Source organism: Melanotaenia boesemani, chromosome 9 (genome assembly GCF_017639745.1).
Source record: "Melanotaenia boesemani isolate fMelBoe1 chromosome 9, fMelBoe1.pri, whole genome shotgun sequence".
Taxonomy (NCBI): domain Eukaryota; kingdom Metazoa; phylum Chordata; class Actinopteri; order Atheriniformes; family Melanotaeniidae; genus Melanotaenia; species Melanotaenia boesemani.
Genome location: NC_055690.1, coordinates 16,765,667 through 16,782,014, shown reverse-complemented (window position 1 = coordinate 16,782,014; position 16,348 = coordinate 16,765,667). Strand labels below are relative to the sequence as shown.

Genomic DNA, 16,348 nt, shown 5'->3' with positions numbered 1-16,348 from the left:
TTGCTTCACCTGAGTGTGGGGTGACATGTTTGATAACAGCTGAGGTAAAAGTGTAATGACAGCTTGTTACTGACAGATAATGTCACCTTCTGGTCACTCCACTGTTGTGTATGCCGCTCTCTGAGTGTTTCTGTCTTTATATCTTCAGCTTTGTGGGAGCGTTTTTTGAATTATCAGGTTTTGTTTGATAATACTTTTTTTATTGTTCTTTATCTTAATCTTGTATATAAGGTCATGTATGTTTATATGTACAAGTGTATTGACAATGTTAATATATTTATTACAATATACTTTATTGCATTTGACTGACATTCACAAACGAGTCAGAAAAATCCTCAAAAGTCACATGCCCATGTATGTAAAATAAGGACACATATCTACCAATTTAAATGCCCTCCCAGACTTCTTTGACACTCCCTGCAATAGGTCCCATGCTAGTTTAGCTTTAATATAATAATAATGTAATTAAATGAGAAATTACATATTACATGACTGATCAAGGATGCACTTACTCATGGTGTGGTGGGACAGCAGAAAATAGTACAAGAGTTCTAAAGTTATGTTGGATATGCTGATCCTTATTATTTTTCTTATTATTATTGTTAATGAAGATAATGAAAACATCACATCTAATTTCAGCTTCACTGGTCTGACACTCAAAGATAAGCTTTTGCACCACAGTTTGGACAATTAGTGCAGCCAACATTTTACTATTGTATAGCATGACAAAAAACACAGACATATAAAGATGACTTTACAAATGTACAGTTCATCTTCAAAGTCTTACTCCAAAAATCTCTGCTCTTTTCTATGTAGATCATTTGGACTACAAATGGTTCTCCATGAGTCGTCCTGAGACTTACTCACACTTATTGATGTCTCCTGTCTCTGTTTGGCAGGTTAGGAGCGATGACATCACAGAACATCCAGCTGAGCCCCTCTTGCGCTCCTGCGTCAGCACAGCCAGCATGAAGGTCAAGAACATGAAGAAGTAGGTGCTCTCAGTGACAGTGTTGCTGCTATTATAGGCTGTAAACCAGGGCTCTTATTCAGGCCACTGAAATGAGGACTTATAAAATGATGGCTGCTACACACACAGATGAGTCGGCCTGCTGCATGTCAAATGTTTCTCTCACACATAAGCCCCATCTTTTTCCTTCTCTTTTTCTTTCACTTTTGCTCCTCTTTTCATCGTGGTGTCAGCATGTCTTGAATGCTGATTAGTTGCTGTTCTGTGTGTTTTAGGTTAACATTCCCCAGAGGTCACTTCCCCAGACTGGCAGAGTGTGCTCATTTCCACTACGAGACTGTTGATTTTGGCAACGTTCAGGTGAGCTCCAAAAACACTTTGAAGAGATTTACTATCTTTTGTAATTGTGTTATTGGCTTAAGTTCAGTAGCCATTACAGTGAGTTGTGCCAGAAATGTTCTATGGTGTGGTAGTGTAATCAATATACCTGTTTGACTTTTCTGGACAGCCTGCCTCCATCATATCACTTTCCCTCTTTGGCCTGGCTGGCCTGATTAGGACTATTACAGAGCTAATTCCTATTCACGAGCTAGAATATGAGAGTAAAAATCAGCAGTAAGAGAAACATAAACAAAATCTGTTTGAAAAACATAGTCTTAATTACACCTGGGATTAGTAGAGGTGCTATAATAGCAAATGAATAGCTTAAAACACAGATACATTATGACTACATTAGATATGATCACCCAGGATGATTTATTAGCAGAACATCCTGCTCTCATTCCACCTTAGCTGTAGACTAAGGTCACTAAATTTATAATGATTTTAATTTCAACATCCAACAAATCATTCTGAGCAACTAGGCATGTTGTAGGTTTAAGAGAGACCACTGATAAGTAGAAGCAGTGAGGCCCAAGAGGTTCAGTCATGTGTGGAAGTGGTTGTTAGCTGCCTGGTTGACCTCGGTGCAGTTCTGTTTGCTTACCAGCAGAGAGCATCCGTCATCTCTGCACAGTGTAGCTCAACATAAAACAGTGTGAGTAGTTCATGATGCACTTAATATGGTTGATGCTATTCATGTTGCATAAATGAGCTACATTGTAGCTGGCTGGATGGGTTTTTATTCCTAAAATGTTCTCAGTTTGTTGAGTTATTGTCCTGCTGTGGTTGCTGTGACTGTGATGACTTTATCAGTGATATTGAAGGAAGTGAAGCAGGACTACAGTTTTAGTGACCTTATAAATGTCACTGTGCAATGCGATGAATCTGACTTAATCTTGGAGATGAAGCTCTGTCATCCTGACATGCATATTTCTGTCTCTGCAACCACAGATTGTAGAGGGATGGTACTGATGAGGTCTCATGTGTCCTGCTTGCAGAATAGTACAAGGGCAGCAGACGGCCTCTGTCTGTGTCTGCACCCCGCTTGACTGATTCCTCTCAAGATTAGCTTTAGTCTCGCCTTGAGAGGGGCTTGAATGAGAACTGTTTTGAAATGACGAAGGGTCGTCTATCCATCTTGCGCCTCTGTATGATGGATGAGCTTGTGCAACTGTGTGTGCCGGTTGAGCCCATTTACTGGCAAACCCCCTTTGTCACTGGAGAAAGAAGAGTGCTTAAGAGGGGGAGGGGGAGGGTGATGGTGTACAGAAGAAGGAGGGGGAAGCGATCGAAAGAGGGAAGCTGGAAGGGGGGGTAAAGACACACAGAGGGATGCATCCTCGTCTCATATTTTCTGCTTTGAATAGAGCACCCGCGAGTGATGATCTGAAGCCCTGTAAATAAGCTTTTTGCATGAGGCAGCAGGGGACAGCAAATAGGCGAGTAAGGAGTAGCATTTGAACTCTGATACTCTCAGCCAAGATTTGGCTTGTTGGAGAAGCTTACTGTGGTCCAGGACTGCGACTGCACACAAAGAGAGAACCACTTCCTTTATCTGCAGATGGATATCTGAGATGCCTTAGTGGGAGGTAACATAAATGGATAGATGGCTATGTTTTATTTGCAAATGTTTGCGAATGAAAAATACCATGTGCATGTATGTTTCTGTGTAAAGGATTAAAATCTTCCCTGTGTTAGCATGTCTTGCTTTGAAAGTGGATAGGAGCATTATGCTGTTTGGTTTCCGAATTCTTCATTTTCATTAAGCAGTTAATTCTATGATCCTCCTCCCTATAATCCCATTGGGCTCTTGTTTGTTTCAAATATCAGTACAAACCAAACGTTTGCAGTGAACAAGAGCTCTCCCATCATGACTTATTGAACAGCTTTTTTTTCATTCTCTGCTCTTTGTCAATCTAGTTTTTCTGTATTAGTCTTGTGCAGTAACTAGGTCGCTGCTTGTTGTGTAACTGTGTTTATGAGTGAGTTGCTAACAGTTATAAATAACTATTACTTCTCTTGGTTTGGGGGCCTTTGAAGTCACTTCTCCAGTACTGTCTATCAAAAAATTCCCAAACTACTGCAAGGCTTTGATCTGTTTTGTAATGGGGCACATGGAGAAGGAACGTGTGTTAAATGCACGCAAGCCGAGACATCTTAGAAGCTAATGTATTATATATTTCATGCTGCAGGATTTATGGTAAAGTAGAAATACAAATCAAATCTTGAAATAGAAAGTTATATATAATCTTTATAATTAGCACTGCCATGGTAAAAGAAAATCACATCCATCTGTGTTGCTCACGTTTCTCTCTACTGCTCAGTGTTAAAATTGTTTTTACTATTTAATGAAAAAATGGGGTTGGACACAAGTTTCTTCTTGTATAGAAGGTAAAACACAGAGAGGTTTTTGTATTATACTCATTCATTATTTAGGATACCAATGTTACCCTCACTGTTTCCCCTTCTTGGTTCTTTCCCTTCATAGCTGGCCTTTGCAGAGGGTCAGACTGAAGGACTAAAGGCTGGTCTGGACTCCAAGGAACTGGTCTTTCTGGTCCAGATCACTTGCCAGGTAACATGATGTTTGCTTTATTGTTTTATATCATAGATTCCTTTAAAATAATTTTCCATCACTTGTGCTCAGTGTCCTGTAAAATGGTAAGTGCCACGTGTTTCTGCATATTCATACATTTCCTGGAAAAACAACAGGTAAGGAGGCTATCTCACTGAAAGGTCTAGTCTTCTCTGATTGGTCAGCTATGTTAACTGCACAGAATTAAGGTTGAGTCATAAATTTTTTTTAATCATTTTCCAGGATATGAGAAGCCTTAAAATACCTTATTTCATACCTACCTAACAACTTTTTAACTTCTCAGGAGTCTTAGTTTTTAATATTTTGTCTGTCAGGGTCGAAACTGGCTTGTGAAGAGATCTTATGAAGACTTTCGGGTGCTGGACAAACACCTGCACTTGTGTATCTATGACCGCCGTTACTCCCAACTTGCTGAGCTGCCACGATTCAACACCTTACAGGACACTGTTGAGGTACCCTAGATCTATATTCACATTACATATAGCATAGCACAGCATAGCATAGCATAGCATAGCATATTATAACATAGTATGGTATAGTATAGTATAGTATAGTATAGTATAGTATAGTATAGTATAGTATAGTATAGTAAAATATAGTATAGTATAGTATAGTATAGTATATTATAGTATAGTATAGTATAGTATAGTATAGTAAAATATAGTATAGTATAGTCTTTAACACAGATTATGTCATCAGTTATATGTAAACTATGTTTATCTGATGATCAAACTATCCTGCTGTGCTTGACATTACACATAATGTGAATTTCTGATTTTTTTCCCACAGTCAGTAACCACAATGTTGGCAACCTACCTGTCCCGCTTTTCTGCCATTGCTGACAACAAAATCAACTGCGGTCCAGTTCTAACATGGATGGAGGTATTAGTTTTTCTTCATAGTAGTTTCCCAACATTGAGGTTATTATTCAAAAGCTACAGTGAATGAATTTCACATGTAAATGAATAACCTCTTAAAATTAGTATAATATTCCACTTTTTTATTAGTTTTCATATTTGTGGAACAAGCAATTCATTGTTAAAGACCCTCAAAGACCTTGCCAAAGGGGTTCACACAATGCTAACCAGTCTGTCACCCCTGGGTGAATCTTGCTGTATTTTTAGATGTTGTTAATATGATATTCCCCCACTGGCACACTGGCAGCAATGCATCAGCCAACAGTGACTAGTTTGCAAGAGCTTAAGAGAGGAGGAACCACTGTGTTGCAGCTGCAAAAGACAAAAAGCAATTGCAGCTTTTGATGTGATTTTTTAAATAATTAACATGTTATTGAGCAACTGAAGTGCAGTTGAAGAGAGATGCTTGTGGTGCAGATTGCGAGCATGCAACAGAAGTGTGTAACATTTAATTTTTCTCAATGTCAGAGCAGGTAGACAACAGTTCAGGTTTAATATTCACTTCCAGATATTTAAGTTTATATTAATAAGCACTGTAATACTACAGATGCTGGAGATGTGCTGTGAGCTAACACTTTTGGCATTCTTCTCATTAATCAACTATTAACTTGGTGAGAATCAATTCTAAAACAGCTTTGTGATTATACATATTTAAGATTGCTGTGCAATCTGTAATAAAAACAAACTTGCACAAGACATAATTGCTTTGCTAAAAGAAAAAAGAGATAAAAATTCAGGTGGAGAAAAACTGAAAAGTAAGAATATTTTACCTGATATACTATAGTTTCCTGCTGCTTCTTCCTAGCATCTCTTTTGATAAAGCATGACCAGCACCCACTTCCTGCCTCTGCACTAACACATCTTTGTTGTTCTTATTTTTAGATCGACAACAAAGGGAATCATCTGCTGGTGTCTGAAGAAGCTTCGATCAATGTCCCCGCCATCGCTGCTGCCCACGTTACCAAACGTTACACAGCTCAGGCCACGGATGAGTTAACCTTTGAGGTAACTGCTGTTATATAAGATGTATGGGTACATATCTTGCTTGGATAAGTCTGTTTTCTGTTTTTCCTTGTTCAAGTTGATTTTTTATGTGTATTTTGAGCTCATCATTTTTCCCTTTACTTGAACTCTGCTGATTTTCTTACTCTTCCTGATTCAGGTGGGGGACATTGTGTCGGTCATTGACATGCCTCCCAAAGAAGACACAGGCTGGTGGAGAGGCAAGCATGGCTTTCAGGTAAGTTACCTGCTTTGGATTAAAAAAAATGTGTAACAATGTAGACTGGCTGAACATAAAGTTGAGTAAAAGATAAAGATAAACAACTTATTTCTTTCTATTGACTGTGGACAAGCACAAAATGCTCAGCTTAATAATGTAAACTATATTTTAAGCCTGAATCAGCTTGTGTTATCCCGCTTTGATCTGTTTCTGGGCCTTCACCCTGCATTATTTGACAAGAACATCAAACACCCCCTCTGGTCTTTTCAGCTGAGTGTATCATCATCTCTGTCTATCCTCTTTTGTCAGATGAATCTCTTTTGTCCCATCTTGCAGGTTGGTTTCTTCCCCTGCGACTGTGTTGAGCTGATAAATGACAAGATTCCCCCCAGTGTTCAAAACTCAGTGCCGAAGCCAGGTACTCTTGAATGTGTCTATGCTTTAAGATTTATTTCAAGCCGGCTCCCAAGTTTTATTTTATTTAAAGTGGCTGTCATGTGTGTTTGTGTCATCTTAATCAGTGTGTAAGAAGCATGGAAAGCTTGTAACATTCCTGAGGTCCTTTATGAAGTCTCGGCCGCCACCACAGAAGCTCCGGCAGCGCGGTATCCTCCGAGAGCGAGTGTTCGGCTGTGACCTTGGGGAACATCTCCACAATTCAGGGCATGAAGGTAAAATATTCAGAGATATTCTTATTTTTAACTTTCCACTATGTAATTCTTGCTGTTGGCAGTTCATATTCTAGTTTGAACTGTCAACACGTAAGAAGAAAATACCCAGAAAATGTACGCTTCTGTTTAGATCCTTTTAGATTTTCCATTTTGTTTCTCCGAGAATGTGCAAAATACTTGTCACTGTACATCAAAACAAGTCAGAACCCTAGAGTTTTAAAGTTGGAAAATCATTTAATTCTGCTTTAATAAAATAGGGAGAATAAGCTCATATTTCTGTATTTTCCCCCATCTATGCTTAAAGAAGATGGAATGACATATTATATACTTGTGGGATTTGCTGCATAGAGCAAAAACATTAGGTCACAAATGTATTCTTTCATTTGTTAAAAAGTCTTACAGCATTCTAATCTGTTTGCTTTAAGAAACAGGGTACATGGTGCATGCACATTTTGGGCACTAGTTCCGTATTCACAGTTTAAAGACAGTGTATTTTGAGATTCACTCAAAATAAACTTCTGCACATGTATTTATAGGGCAAAAAATTGTGCCACCCTGTGCAACTCTGTGCCAGTGATGCGATTTGTAGTTATCCAACTTTGCCTGTAAAGGCTTTAATTAGGATTAAATTGTCACTAAATTGTATCCTTCAATGGGATTTAGGAAGGTATAATACATTTTTTTTCTCTCTCTTCATAGTATTACTATATGAAGAGGGTGCATAGCTACAAAGCTCAAAGTTTTTACCAATTTACTTCAACAGAAGAGTCTTCTGTTAAACTGACTAAAACACCTCCTTGTAGTGTAGACCAGGCGTTCTTAACCTTTTTTACCCTGGGGTCCAATATTTCCAGTACAAAGTGGTCTGAGGTCCATTCACATATTAACACTGTACTGGTTTAATTGATCAGGCATTTGGTTTAATTTGTATTCAATAACTAATCCAAGTTTAACAGCTAAAATCCTGTAAAATATGACATGATAAAAAAAAAAAAAATATATATATATATATATATATATATGTTTTAAATTATATTATATTATATTATATTATATTATATTATATTATATTATATTATATTATATTATATTATATTATATTATATTGTGGAAAGAAACTGAAAAAGATGGAATTTAAATAAAATGACTCAGTCATAGGAAACATTCAGAATAATTAAAGCTTCCAATTCAGTTAACTGCAAATAAAATGTAGAATTTATTAATATATTTAAATAAAAAACATTTAATTAAACAACGTATTTACTTATTTAATAAACTTTTCTTGGAATTCTTTTTAAAGGTCACCAGACACAGCAGACATTTTCAGCATCATTTTGTTTGTTTGCTTGTTTATTTGTTAAAAATTCCACTGGCTTCCCCACGAGTGTTGTGTAGTTGCTAGATGCTGCTTTAGTGTTGAAGGCCTCAGTGATGGATAGTGTTAGCTAACACTCCATACAGACCTCTTGGTTCTTCCTTGTTACATCCGTTTACAAAATCGTACTTAATGAACTGGATTGCGCAACATTTTTTATTTAAGGGATGTGTGTGTGTGTGTGTGTGTGTGTGTGGTGGTTAGGGAGGAGGGGAAGTTGCATTGCATGTGAGCTTTTTCACAGCCCTCTAAGTGGCGCTCAAGGCCCAAGAAAGGGCTGCAGCCCCATGGTTAAGAAACACTTGTGTAGAATATTCTTGAATTGAAGCTATTTTTAAGACATGGATGAAGGCTGAAGTGCTGATGCAATGTGCTGTACAAGAAAATATGTTTTTTTTTTTTTAAAGAAGACACCCAGTCTTAAAGTAGCAAATCTTAACAAAGGTATTTTTCTTAAGATGTTGCATATTAACAAATAGTTGAAAATAAATTTGTTGTTGTCCTTTGGCTCTGTTAGTCCCACAGGTGGTTAAGAGTTGTGCTGAGTTCATTGAGAAGAATGGAGTTGTGGATGGAATCTACAGACTCTCAGGAATCTCCTCTAACATTCAGAAGCTAAGGTTTGTGTTTCTTCCCTACTTCATCCTATCTCAGAACAAAGGCTTTTATCAAGCAACACCAGAACAATCTGTTGTCTACCTTACAAACATTTAAAATATATTTTCAAACAGGCTGAGTGAGGTCAGGTTGCCGATTTGGATTGCCATAGCCACCATTTACGATGGACTCAGTTCTGACAAGCTATGGATCTGAGTGTAGCTTCATGGGCTAAGCTTGTGCAATAAGAAGTAATCACTGATAGTCTGAATAAAATGTCTGTAGGTCCCACAGTTGTGGATGCTGTTTTCCAAGTGTTGTTATTGAGCTGCTTCTCTTAAAATCCATCGAGTGCAATTTGTTTCAAGCTGTGCTGCTTTGAATGGCTGTTACAGTCTCCTCATCTATTTCATGCTTGCCAGTAGGTATTTGTGAAACAAACTCCCATCAGTAAATAAACTGAGAGGCACACAAGCTGATGGGGTTTGACAACCAATCAAATGGCCTCCCTTGAAAAACTTGGCTCTCACTACATGAAATGTGCTTTTGACATTAAAAAAAAAAATACGGCAGATGAAAGGCTGTTGACATTTTGATGATTTTTCCTCACAATGACCAGTAAATCCATCAAAGGACTTTTTGCATTTAAATGCAAGATTGAATTTGTATTGTCATATTATTCTGAGGAGGAATAATATTATGAAGGTTCTGTAGTGAAGGATATTATGATCTAAAAGTGAAAAAATAAAAAACAATCCTTCTTGTTCTTGTGTGTTTATGCTGACAGATGGGCGTAGGATGACTCCTACACTGTTCTGTCTCCTCATCTTTGTCTCTCTGCCTCCATTTAGGCACGAGTTTGACTCTGAACAGATCCCAGACCTGAGCAAAGATGTCTTCAGACAGGATATTCACTCGGTGGGATCCCTCTGCAAGCTGTACTTCAGAGAGCTACCCAACCCTTTGCTCACTTACCAGCTCTACGACAGATTCTCAGTAAGGAAACAGTGGCTCTAATGCTGGGATAAATATGGGAATGGAAGCTGGCATAATATTGGGGTCAGATATTGTCAAGAGAAACAGCTGCAAGGAATGCAATTCTTGTTACTGAGCGACAGCAAAAGAGAAAAAAAAAAATATTTCAAAATGTCAGCTCGTTTTGAAGTGCTGCTCAAAATGGGGTCATTGCATTATGCCGAGCTTTCTAGGAACAACGGGGGGAACAGGGACGCTAAAACCGAATGGCAGATTAAGCAAGCTTAAACTCTGTCTGCTCCGAAAATAAAAAGGAATAAAAGAGCAGGGATGTTAAAGCAACTCCCTCTGCTTTGATAATCAGCCTCACAGCAACGTGTGCTTTGTCCTCTGTCTCTCCACAGGAGGCCGTTTCTGCAGCCACAGATGAGGAGAGGCTTGTCAAAATCCACAATGTCATCCAGCAGCTTCCTCCTCCACATTACAGGTCAGCTTTCAAACGAGCTGCTGCACCCTGGTGGCCTGAAATAAAAATGGGATTTAAAGATGCAGGTGCACCACAGTGGAGAGGCATAAGTGCTCTGTGCTATGATTTTGTATTGGACTGTGTGAAGCTGAAATGCTGTTAAAGGTGCTTTTTATGCACAATCCCAATTTTTACTGCACAAGTCTCTCCCTTCGGCTGAGATTTTCAGCTATTTGCTGCTCTTATATATGAGTAGAGGAATTTTATGTTAAATTTCTACTACAGTAGTTACCTGATTCACTAGTTATGACTCCATCTGCTGGTAACTTTTCTAAAAGTCAATAGTATTACAGTGTAAAGGGGGATATTTGTTGTTATTCTTTATCTGCAGGACTCTGGAGTTCCTCATGAGGCACCTCTCCCGCTTGGCTACTTTCAGTTCCATCACTAGCATGCACACAAAAAACCTTGCTATTGTCTGGGCACCGAACCTCCTCAGGTGACTATCAAAGCTCTGTTAGAGTTGCTGTTTCTTTCTGTCCCTTTAGTGACAGTGAACTGGGGCAAGTCTCAGTGGTTCAGATCTGTGAAATAGGTCGCACTGTGCTGTGCTCTGCTGTGTTTCAGGTCCAAACAGATAGAGTCGGCCTGTTTTAGTGGTACAGCAGCGTTTATGGAAGTACGTATCCAGTCTGTGGTGGTGGAATTCATTCTTAACAACACTGAGACTCTATTCAGCTCTAAACTCAATGCTATCATAAGAGAAAGTACTGGTAGGTCATCCTTGCTGCGAATTAAAAAGCAAATAAAAAAGATATGACAGAATATGTGCATTTTAACATTCTGTACTTGAACTCCTCAACTTAAGGAAACAACACCTTATCTAGACCAAAGTCCCTGATGGTCTGCTCCCCGTCCACAAAGTTGCTGTCTTTAGAGGAGGCCCAAGCTCGCACTCAGGCGCAGCTTGGTTCCCCGGCTACCACCCCCAGCTTCACCCACAGTGACTACATCGAGGTTGGTGAAGGACCTGAAGCTCTCCTTGGCAAGTTCCATACAGTCATCGAGCTCCCAGTGGAGAGGTAGATTCATGAACTGCTACAATTGTCCTCCATTTTTGTTACTATATGAATCACCCTGACTCTAAAACATCAATCTACAACCAATCATTTGTAAATGAATGTTCCTCATTCCAAATACTTTATACTGTTAGTGACATGTCACAGTGCTTCATGATGAAAGAGGTCAGGTCTCAATGAAACAGGATGATACAAGTAAACAATAACAAAATAAAAGTACAATGAAAATTCTACATATGTCAAAACACAACAGCTTTTTTAATTTAACATATTTATATTGTTATTCATATATCATTAATCAGGTGACAAAGTGATAAAAATGATAAAAAGCTAAAACTTATATGCTCATGCTAGTTATTGCTTCATGTGTGAGAGAACTTGTGCTTTGTGAGATTGCACAAGTTCACTTTAAAGATGATTTGTTTCTGTGTTTCAGCATCAAACGGCCACCTGCTAAAGCTAAAAAGTCTCCTGTGGGGAACTGGCGTTCCTTTTTCCACCTGGGCAAGTCCCACTCTGTGTCCAAACGTAAACTGAAGCGACATCCCAGTGAACCTAATGAGATAAAGAGCATAGCACTGCCAGGTCAGCTCGCTGGTGTTACCACTCAGCTTGAAAACACCCAGATTGTGTACCTCAAAGCTTCTTTACTTGTCTGAATGTGTCATGTATTCCTGTTTATCTTGACATTTAGACAAGCTGCTATTTTAGAGCTGGTAAGTCATCCATTGAGAAAAGTATTTGCTTAAACATTTGCAGGTGGACGAGGAGATAGCGGCACATTGAGGTCTACTAAAAGCGAAGAATCTCTTAGCTCTTTGCAAAATTTAGAAGGTAATTATTTATCATTTTCATTCAAATTCATTAAATGTCTCATAGACTCCTAAGAGTTTATTTAGACTAATATTAAATATGCATCTTTTGCATCTTTTCTATCCCAGGGGAACCTCAGAGTTACCGTCCTCTCAGACCTCGTTCAACTAGTGAGGCCATTTCTGCCCTCAGTAGAGACAATCTACACAACATCAGAAGCAAAGATGACCTCAGAACCCACCAACTGAATGACAGTCATAATGATGGAGTCCGCACTGCAGCATGTGTTTCCCCTCCACACCCGGAGGATGACCTTGACCTTTTCCCCCCAGCTGCGGGCATCTCTACTTTAGACTTTGACCCCATGTCTTTTCAGTGCAGCCCACCGTCAGCAACTCCTGCACCGCAGCGCAGCAGAGATGGAAATAGGCGGAGCAGGAACGTAGGGTGTTCCAGTGAATCAGAGCCCATCTCCTCTCCTAACAACAACATCAGCTACTCACACTCTCCAGATGTCAGCCCAGTTCTTGGTAAAGGCGGGAAGAAAGTGACCTCTAAGCAGATTTCTCCCAAACTGAGGAAGAAATCATTTAAAATGCTGGCAGATGTTCAGATGGTATCTGCCTCTCTGCCCTCTGTTCCATCTTCCTCTTCCCAAATGGATAAATGTGAAGCTCCAGTGGCAGATGGAAAAGAGGCCAGAGCATCCTTTCAGCACTGCAGCCCACGGAGCTCAGCAAGTCAGGCATCAGCCATGACAGACCTCAGTCAATCTGCACAGAACCTGCCTGATCCAGGTCAGTGGTACTTATCTATAACTTTACTCATTTCCTGATTTTTACTGTAGTTAGTATCTATCTAGATTACAGTATAATGCACTCTAGTTTCTTATGAAACTTTTATGTCTTGTCCCATCATGTCTTACCATAGCTTTGTTTGTCCTGTCATACTGTAGCGTTGTTTGTCTTATCCCTCCCCAGGAACAGATAGACTTATGAGTTCAGTGTCTGTTCTCCCTCCTCACCCTCCCCTGACGAGTGCTGCACGCAAGTTGGCTTTGGCTCTGGTTGAATCTGCCCAAAAGGCCAGCAGTGGCTCCCAAAGAAGAAGCAATACTCCACTGCACCCTCTTCAGAGACAGGAGGGACCTCACAGCGACAACAGACCACCACGGCCCTCTGTCCTCGATCTTAAAGTACCTCCTCCAGAGTACCACAACCCTCACGTCTCCTCTGTTTCTCATTGGGAAGCATCAGTGCACAGGCCCATGGAGACCCATTGCTGCTCTCATCCTGTTCATTTCCTACCTTCGCACCTCTGCTCGGAGCCGCTGCAGGTCACTGATGGTCAGGAAAGCATGTGCAATTTCACACCAAATGTCAGCCCGCTTGGGTCAGGGAGCTTGGATGAAGGCAGTGCGGAGAGGAGGGACCGCAGAGAGGAAAAAGAGCCTGGAGATGTAACCCAAGAGGAGCACACTTATCAGAGTGTTGGAGTTTCGACACCCTCTCAGCCTGTCTGCTTGGCTCAGAGCCCGTTAGCTTCTCCTGTGTATGCCAACACAGACTCTGTAGATGCTTATAATTTCCGTGCCGTTCTTGCAGAGTCTTCCATGCCTGCCTCCATTGAGGAAGTTTTTCCACGTCCATTACAGACCGCCTCAGCCCATTACTACCACCCAGAAGAGGACAGACCTCTGGGGATGGTTGAGGATGTCTACAGTAATCAACATCACCATCATCATCATCGGCCAATTCATGCAGGACGAGTGCCTGCGTCTCACTGCCCTCGGCCCAGTGCTTTGCCGCTTCACCTCTCTGGGCCGAAAGGTCTGTACAGACAGTCGTCTGAGGGCCGCTGCAGCTCTTTAGGTTTAAGGCACCCTTTGTCCCCTCAATACAGACATTACTATAAAGATGAGCAGTTTATCAACCGCTGGCACAGGCAACAAGGGCAATGGCAGAAGTCAGAGGACCGAGTAGTCGGGCACCCAGCCATTCGCAGGGCTCGTTCCTTCCACGCCCCTCAGATTAGTCATTATGAGTTGACAGAGACAGAAGTCCTGCCCCCTGACACCATGTTTTATGTTGAGGAAAAGACGAGCCAGAAAGCGCCCTACAAAAGGCTGATTCAGACAGGCCTTCACCCTATAAGGCAGCATTTTGAGAATACACGTGCAGAATACAACTACAGCCCATTTTCAGATGTGAATCCAGGAGATGGCTCTCGCTATTTTATAGATCCTTGCCGGCAAAGTGGTATCCATCACAGTCAGGCTTACACTGTGCATTCCACCAGAGAAAGCGGACAATCAGATTATTACAACTACTCTCCACATCGTGTCCCTCCTGTGAAGAGAGAGCTTTATGTAGAGAGCAGAGACACTGTTGTCTATGAGGCTAGGGATGCTGAGGTTTTTGAAAGAGTCGTATATCAACCAGTCAACCAGGAAAATAAATCCAGACATAAAAACACATATCAGGCTGTGTCTTCCTGTGAGAGTCCAGTATTGCCAGCTGACGCCAGCAACAGGGATATCATCCACACAAGGAGCAAGTCAGACCCAGGAAATGCTGGCCTCCTTTCCACTGACAAGACAGAAAGCCAAAATCTGGCAGCTACATCCCCAACCTCACCAAGGTCCCAACAGGCAGACCCTGTGGTCAGCAGACAGCGGTCTGTTCACTGCTCTGGTGCAGACTCGGGTCCACTGAGGCGGATTCAGATCAGAGAGGGCTCCTCGCAGCAGCCACTGCTTCGCAAAGTGCCCTCCCTCCCAGAAAGAGGCTGCCCTACCTTCAAAAACATGGAGCACAATAACAGAAGCCATACACGAGGCCATGACCAGGATCGATTAATGTTGGCCAACGCTGTCAACAGCTACTCTGGTGCTGTGAAACCCAGCATTCTCAGGAGACCCGGGCGGTCACAGAGCACCAGAGAACATCGTCACTACTATCATTATCATGGTAAATCCCCTTTGGATCCTGAACATCTTGGATCATTTTCCACACAGCCCAACAGAAGGACTCAGAGCACTAAAGTCAGGCCCACACAATATGACCACATGGAGGGATATTACGCAGCACCCCAACATAAACCTACAAGATCCAGTAAAGCTGTGGCAGGATATTTACCTGGCCAGAGCTGCATCTCTCCCCACGGGCAGAGACTGTTGTCCAAGGCTCTGGGCCATGAGGCTATTTATCATGCTGCACTGAGATCAGAGGCTGGGGTCTACGAGTGATTCAACAACTACTTTTTATCCAACTGATTCCACATGGGGCCAAAGGAGAACTGCACTTTATCCTCAGCCAGACCAACAGAGTTGAAAGGGTATTTGTTTTAACCTTCAGGAGCTGCTACAAGAAGGGTAAAATGAGGCTGCTGCTTAGACTCTTATGTTGACATCACTGGTAGTTACACATTTTCCAGTGGCTTCTGGGAAAGCTGAAAGGGAACAAATGAATTGTATGCAGATATTGTCTTAAATATAAGAATCTTAAAGTAATTGTAAGGAGCATGTTTGAGAAAAGGACTACTGACGTGTTTAACTCAATGTCAAAACTACATGAAAATGGATGACAAGGTAAAACTAACTGGTTTTATTATGAATTTGAAGTTTAGGAATGTGTATAAAATAAATGTCATTTTAAATGTATTATATTTGTATAAATAACACACAGCTAACACGTGGCCAATGTACTGTACATTTTGTTTTCTATTCTAGTCTACTCAGACTTCCACAAGCACTTTTGAGGATAACCAATTATGAAACACATTGTCTTAACGTGGTGTACATGAAGCCTATAGATATACAGCTAATATATTTTTTCTGTAAGAAACAGCTTGCTCTAAATCATTGTTTAATGCTGGAAAAATAAGCACTTTTGGGGGGTAAAATGGAAGAGAACCTAATGGTTTCTAACTTTTCATATTTTTCTTTGTCGTACATTGTATAATGCAATCTCAGAATAACAAATAACGCTATGATTTATCTTAATTTCAAAGCTACTATGGCAAAATATGCTACATTTAAATGCAAATCAGCTCATGCAGTTAGGTGGAAAAGTGTATTTTGTATTACATTGTGGTTTTGTCACAAAATGAGAAATTCTTTCCTCTTTACAGGGAACTTTTAACAATGTGGTGTTTTACATGAAATATGATGTTTATTCATTAAAGATGCTCTTTCAAATCCAGACATGTAGATGAGGACGTTCTGTTAAGACATGTTAAATGAGTTATTTTAGTGGCAATGAAAAATAAAAATATATTATCAGCAA

At 40.4% G+C, this 16,348-nt stretch overlaps 1 protein-coding gene across 2 annotated transcripts in view; it reads left to right on the top strand.

The window, feature by feature from the left end:
• The window catches only part of arhgap32a (Rho GTPase activating protein 32a), a 26,117-nt gene extending 9,769 nt beyond the window's left edge, over positions 1-16,348 (top strand). For both annotated transcript variants that reach the window (XM_041994630.1, XM_041994631.1), the window contains exons 4-22: positions 900-991; positions 1,246-1,330; positions 3,840-3,926; positions 4,262-4,399; positions 4,737-4,829; positions 5,747-5,869; positions 6,027-6,104; positions 6,423-6,504; positions 6,608-6,757; positions 8,650-8,752; positions 9,581-9,725; positions 10,109-10,191; positions 10,562-10,669; positions 10,798-10,943; positions 11,039-11,252; positions 11,686-11,834; positions 12,009-12,083; positions 12,191-12,859; positions 13,043-16,348. In XM_041994630.1, coding sequence (XP_041850564.1) covers positions 900-991; positions 1,246-1,330; positions 3,840-3,926; positions 4,262-4,399; positions 4,737-4,829; positions 5,747-5,869; positions 6,027-6,104; positions 6,423-6,504; positions 6,608-6,757; positions 8,650-8,752; positions 9,581-9,725; positions 10,109-10,191; positions 10,562-10,669; positions 10,798-10,943; positions 11,039-11,252; positions 11,686-11,834; positions 12,009-12,083; positions 12,191-12,859; positions 13,043-15,309 — 4,887 coding nt within the window. In that variant the 3' untranslated portion in view covers positions 15,310-16,348. The remainder of the gene's footprint in view (positions 1-899; positions 992-1,245; positions 1,331-3,839; positions 3,927-4,261; positions 4,400-4,736; positions 4,830-5,746; positions 5,870-6,026; positions 6,105-6,422; positions 6,505-6,607; positions 6,758-8,649; positions 8,753-9,580; positions 9,726-10,108; positions 10,192-10,561; positions 10,670-10,797; positions 10,944-11,038; positions 11,253-11,685; positions 11,835-12,008; positions 12,084-12,190; positions 12,860-13,042) is intronic.